Source organism: Diplotaxodon limnothrissa, linkage group LG17 (genome assembly GCF_057381915.1).
Source record: "Diplotaxodon limnothrissa isolate DT_005_m linkage group LG17, D_limnothrissa_male_GT1.1, whole genome shotgun sequence".
NCBI classification, from domain to species: domain Eukaryota; kingdom Metazoa; phylum Chordata; class Actinopteri; order Cichliformes; family Cichlidae; genus Diplotaxodon; species Diplotaxodon limnothrissa.
This window is the reverse complement of record NC_140612.1, coordinates 21,056,726-21,062,576: the sequence shown is the minus strand read 5'-3', so window position 1 is coordinate 21,062,576 and position 5,851 is coordinate 21,056,726. Positions and strand designations below refer to the sequence as shown.

Here is a 5,851-nt window from a genome sequence, read left to right as displayed (position 1 = left end):
TGGAGAAGCTAGGTCAGGGTTCCCATTGAGACAAAAAAAATCAACTTATAGAATACAATTATGTGAAAACTTCGTTAAATTTGTCACATAAACGGGATTTCACACATTTACTTTGCATAAATGTAATTCCTCAACAAAATGTGATAAATCTGGAAAACTACCTATCAGTAATTATCAGTGGAACCGCCCATTTCTCCACCACAGTCCAATCTCAGTGCAACAAGAGGGAGTTTCACTCAGAAAGAATTCAGGGTTTTTTAACTTAAAACAAAATACAAGAAAGAAATAACCTAAATTTACAAAATATTCAGTAAAAAATAAACTTTAACCACAATTAAACATATCTTTGTTTTGTGGGTTTTTAATAATATGAAGTTTTTAAAGCCGAGAAAAAACAACAACATTAAATCAAGTATTTCCACTGGGTGAAACTCCATGTTGAAAACAATTAGGTATAATCTCTGGATCCTTCAGTGAAAATATTCCACAGGATCAAACTTTTATGCTGGTTTCAAGTATCACACACCAAACATTATATAAAAATATTTTTCCGAGACTACGATCTTATAAGGCTTAGGCTGCTGGTTCACTGTTAATTTAAATATAAATATAGATGAAAATAGAATACAAAATTCTAACAACTAGACACACTGGTTTCAGTCTGAGAATCTTTTGGTTTTGTATAATTTAAACATCCTGCATCCTTGTTTTACTGTTATTTCTCTTTATGCCCTTTAGGTCGCCTTTTAGGCTCTGGTGCGATCTTTAGCCTTTGTTTGCCTCCGCCGTCTGCGTCTCCTCTGGATCTTGATTTCGGGGAGCGAGCTCGCCTCTTCGTACAGCTGTGGCAGCTGCCAAAGTGCTTTGCTCTGGATGATGCGGTCGTTCATCTACAGGAGAGAGAGAGACAAAGGCAAGTTTGACATTAATGATGACGATCACACGGTTACAGAGAGGACCTTTATTAAGATTCAGCACAATGACATCAACATTTAAAACCCTTAAATAATGTAAGACCTTTGTGAGCTTTTAGAATAACTAAGGCACATCGTCCCCTGGTGTAAGCATCACAAATTTAAGACCTGCAAAAAACACATTATTTTAAGCCCTAAATAAAACCTTATTTCTAGTCTCACCTAGGCCCCAAACTTTCTCTCTGCCTTTTCTTTTCCTAGTTTCTATTTAAATCCTTTGTGGATGCGTTATTAAACCTCGTAATATCCTGCAGGTCACTGATGACTAATCTAAGGTTAGGGCATGAGTTCTCTCTTTTTGTCTGTTTTAAACCAAATGCAAAAGTCTTTAACACAAAAACTGTATTGCCAAAATGAATGAGACATGATCTGAAATCCTCAAAATCTGCCTGTTTTTCACTAAAACAAAATCCCAGATGGGCAGCCAGGGACTTGCTCTGGATGTTCAGAGGGTAAGCTGAACATCCATTTGTAGGACCAAAGCATTTGTCCTTAAGTATGAATTTAGGACTTATATAAGCCCTCAATAAGGTTGGTCAAATCTTTTCAAGTCTAACTTTTCAGGCTTTACATAAGCCATTCATATGGGCTGCTCAACCCATCCTGAGGCTTATTGTGAGCTCCTCTTAATCACTGTACAATCCTCAACATAGACTTCACAAAAACCTCACTGTTGGGTTTACGTAAGTCCTAAGTCAAGTTAAGGCTTTCACAGCCAAGAAGCAATCAGAATGCTCTCTACCTTGATATCTCTGAGGGTCTGCAATCCCTGCAGAAGCTTCTCCTGTTCATGGTAGCGGCGTTTCTTTAGCTCCTGGACCTTCTTCAGGATGTAATTCAGCTCTGATCTGACATCTCTGCCTGCTACCAAGCCTGCGTTGTTGGGGCTGCTGGACGCAGGGGTGATGGCCGAGCCAGGTTGCGCGTTGCTCACGGCGATCTGGGGACTCGGAGTGGGCAGTTGTTTCAACATGTGGCCAAGCAACTTTTCGTACGACTCCAAAACACCACCCATGAAGATCAACTTGGTCTGAGAACGAGAAACAGAGAGGTAATGACATGAAAGTACAAATGGCTTATATTTGTTTAATATGAATATATCTGGTTGTGCAAATATGGCTTTGAAAATGCCCAAAATGCTGAATTTCGCAGCATTCCTCAGCATTTTGGACTCGGGTACCAAAAGCCAAAAAACTGAAACAACGCAGAATACATTTGTAGTAAATAAACCTGAAGAAAAACTGAGATGTGAGGAAAAGGTTGCTTCACAAACATTGCAACCTTAGGTGCTAAAAACTTTTCGCACAATGGAAAAAACTCTGTGGTTTCCCACACAACAGTTAAGCTAACATAGAAGGCCTTAAAGGGGAATACCACTCACTGACTGCTGTTAAACCTGAATGTCATATCCATACACTGCTAACAGGACCGAAACTACTAGTTTGGATGTAAGAAATGAGAGTTTGTGGCTCAATGTTTGACCCAGTGTTTGTTTTCAATTTGGTCGATTCACTTACACTTGTTGAATAATCTGTGGTAATTTCTGGTGACAACCAAAAACCTTTCATGTCAGAAGCAACAAAAGCTGTGGGATCCCTGACAAAACACTTTCAGTGGCACCATCAAGAGTGTTTTTAAAGAGCTTTAAAACCTGACAGAGGCAACAGCATGATGAACTGACCGGACAGAAGCAGGCTAAAAGATGTAAGATGTTTCCTTCGAATGAGAGGGGGCAAATGGTGTTAAAGCTCAGATGAGTCATTAGATATCTCTAAAATATATGAAATGCAGCACTGGGGTAGGTGTGGTGGTAAAGAAACCTCTAAATAGGAAAACCTGGTGGGTTGCAATAAAGTTCATGCAAAATACCACCCTCCATACAACAGCCTTCCCCCTGCATACCACCATGTGTTAAGCTATAATAGAAACTCATCTTGACTTTAAATTTCCAACTGTTATGACTAACCTGTCAAAATGTTTCTGAGTGCTGGAAGATATTGCTGGCTATAGGAGGTGGTGACCACAGAAAATCTACTTGAACATTCAGTTTTAGAAAGGCGCTGATACTTTTCTTCTTTTACTAGCAATATCTTTAACTGTTCCTCAAGAGGCAGTGCAACAAAATTTCCATTGTTTTGCTTCAAATTTTCTCCATTTTTTCCTTTTTCTTGTTGCTGTTGACTGCTTTAATTACAGTTTTAGTACAGTTACTTTACAATAATATCAGTTAGACTTTTAATAATTAGTTAGAAGATATACATCCTCAAAAAATGTTCCTTTTTATTCCAAATTTGCAGAAGCTTTAACCTGAACCTCATAGCCATCTAACCACACAGAACTTCAAACAGAGTGACATAAAAAACTGCCGACCAGAGCTCCTCAGTCTGTGCTCTCTTGGCTTGATGTCAGTACTTGAAACCAACCATGAAACGGCCTTGTAAGTGATGTTGGTGAAAAGTGAAAGTTTGATCGGGAGACTGAGAATAGCTGCAGAAAGGTGGCATCCTGCAGAGCCAGCAAAGTGAAGGAAAACCCCACAAAAACCTCAACTCAATGTAAAAGACAAAACCTGGAAATACCAGCTGGCTGCTGACTCAGGCAGTGCCTGTTAGCCAAAGATGGAGGAGCTCAACAGGAGGTTTGCCTCCATCGAGTATCCTGACTCTTTCCAGAGTTCAGAAATATACCTGCTAACAACTTTAAAGATGCCTGATTACTAATCAGTGTCTTCACTCTTTCATAAACATGCAAAAGTCAAAGTGGTGGTTTTATTATCTTTACACCATCTGGAAATCCACTTTAGTGACGATGATGCTGAAGACACTGGGTGGATGGATAGAAATAGTTCCTCATTTCTTTGTGTAGGGATGGAATACAGCATGGTTTCCAGTATTAATACTGAGCTTTAGGCTAAGCTACCTTGATGCTTACCACGTGGACCTTAAGCCACAAGTGTGTTTCCTAAATTCTGCCTGTCCATTTGAGGCTATAGTAAGGCCATAGTTAGAGCAAAACTCTCATTTGCCACAAGAAACCTTTTCTTTGGATTGCATGGACATTTTACATTTTGTGGACAAACTACGTGCTCCCATTAATCACATGAATCTTACCTCAATTTTTTTGTTCTGGTCACTAGGAAATACGGGTTTCCCATCATATTTTTCCCGGCTTGAAATTTTCTGCAAAAGACAAAAAAAAAAGAAGATATTTTCAGATCATGTTTGACATTAATAATGAATAATCGGTATCGGTATTGGGTTTTATCCCAGCTCACAAACATTGTCAAACATGATTTGAACTGGAGCAGAAAATAAGGTGCAAGGAATCACTAACTTATAAAAGGTTTTCAGTTTTAGTTTTTTAAAGAAACCAATGATTCAGCCGAGCTGTTGTTAAAAAAAAAAAAAACCCCGATTGGCTGACTGGAGAGGGCAACTGCTCATTTACTTTGCTTCATATATAAATAAACAGCATTTTAAAACAGATTCTGAATTTCACTGGAAGCCACTGAAGGGAAGCCTGCTAGCCGGTTGCTAGCAGGTTAGCTGCTCTATTCAGGACCGACTAAAGACCAATAAGAGAAGTGTAGGAAAAGGTGAAATATAATAATTGTTGGACTAAAAGATCCAGGATTAAATTGGAATTTGATCTGAAACTGATAACTGAAGATTAAAATTTTAGAAAGTGGTACGAATGGTGCGTTTAAAGCCTGTTGGCCACACTGTGTCTGATATCAAATATGGAGACTGTAAAGAAATTGAGAAATTTGTCCGAAAAAGACAAAAACAGTTTAAAAGTGTTTTTTTTTTTCTTACAGCGATAAACATGAGAAGGCCAATAATCCAACAGCAGTTATAAAAGACAGCGTGAGTTCAGCTGTTTCTGTGTTTAGAGCTTTCTATCATTACTGGTGCCTTCAAGGACTGTCTGTCATGAAGTTTAAAGGATGGTTAAGAACGTCTGCCAACTAGCAATGAAAAACCAAACAAATTACAAAAACAAGCTGCTAATAGGGGAAATGATAATTGGGGGGGGGTCAATGAGCACGTACTTTGCAGAAAAATTTGATGGTGCATTCAAGGACACTCCCACATCTGTGATGTGACTCTGTCTCATCCTTGAATCCACCATTCCAGGAAGTGTCCCTGCTCGCCTCTGCATCACCACATGAAACATGATATCATTCACATAAAGTTTCGTATGTGAGATGCTCCAGGCTGGGTGTGTAGTATTTAGCGTCTCGTGGGTTAAAATGGTCCTTTAACCACACACTTAAGTGGAAATTTAAAAAGACATCTTTGCGCATGTGTGTGTGTGTTTGTGGTAAGAGCATCACTGTGACAAACAGGAGGAAACAGAAAGTCTGTAGAGCTGCACAGTCTAGTATTACTCAAGTACTAAGTAGCAGTTGAAGTGCAGTGAATACTTACATAGTGCTGCAAGAGGCTCTGGATGGTCCTGTTCATCTCTGCTGGGATGTGGGATCCTCTGACCTGACAGGCAAAAAGCCAGAGGCACAGACAGACTGCTGCCCTCACTGTGGTAGCCATCCTGTCTCTGTTTGTATTACCCCTGAGTGTAGTTGAGTCTTCGGTTTGATTCCCAATCCGGGCCGAGTGTTTTCAATTTGAGAACGGATTCTGGCTGAGCAGTGTCCTCCCTGACTGAGTGACTGATGATCTGACTGACAGTGTCTCTCTTACCCTGAAGTTGGTGCGAACTGTTTGACTTGTCATGAAAGCTTTTATTTATAACTCTGCGAGAGAGAGAGAGGCAAAGTGGCAGAGTGACATAGACATGCACTCAGACAGAGAGAGAGAGAGTGATGCGATGATCTAGGTGTGAAATTGTGGTTTTGAGTTTCCTTTAAATCAACA

The 5,851-nt window shown here is 39.6% G+C and overlaps 1 protein-coding gene across 1 annotated transcript; it reads right to left on the bottom strand.

The window, feature by feature from the left end:
• Window positions 1–746: 746 nt before the first annotated feature.
• On the bottom strand, window positions 747–5,524 carry LOC146614948 (interferon gamma-like). The gene is made up of 4 exons (XM_085375743.1): window positions 5,405–5,524; window positions 4,085–4,153; window positions 1,717–2,004; window positions 747–890 (listed from the first exon to the last, which is right to left on the bottom strand). The coding sequence occupies exons 1-4, from the start codon at window positions 5,522–5,524 to the stop codon at window positions 747–749; spliced, it is 621 nt and encodes a 206-aa protein (XP_085231869.1).
• Window positions 5,525–5,851: the final 327 nt, after the last annotated feature.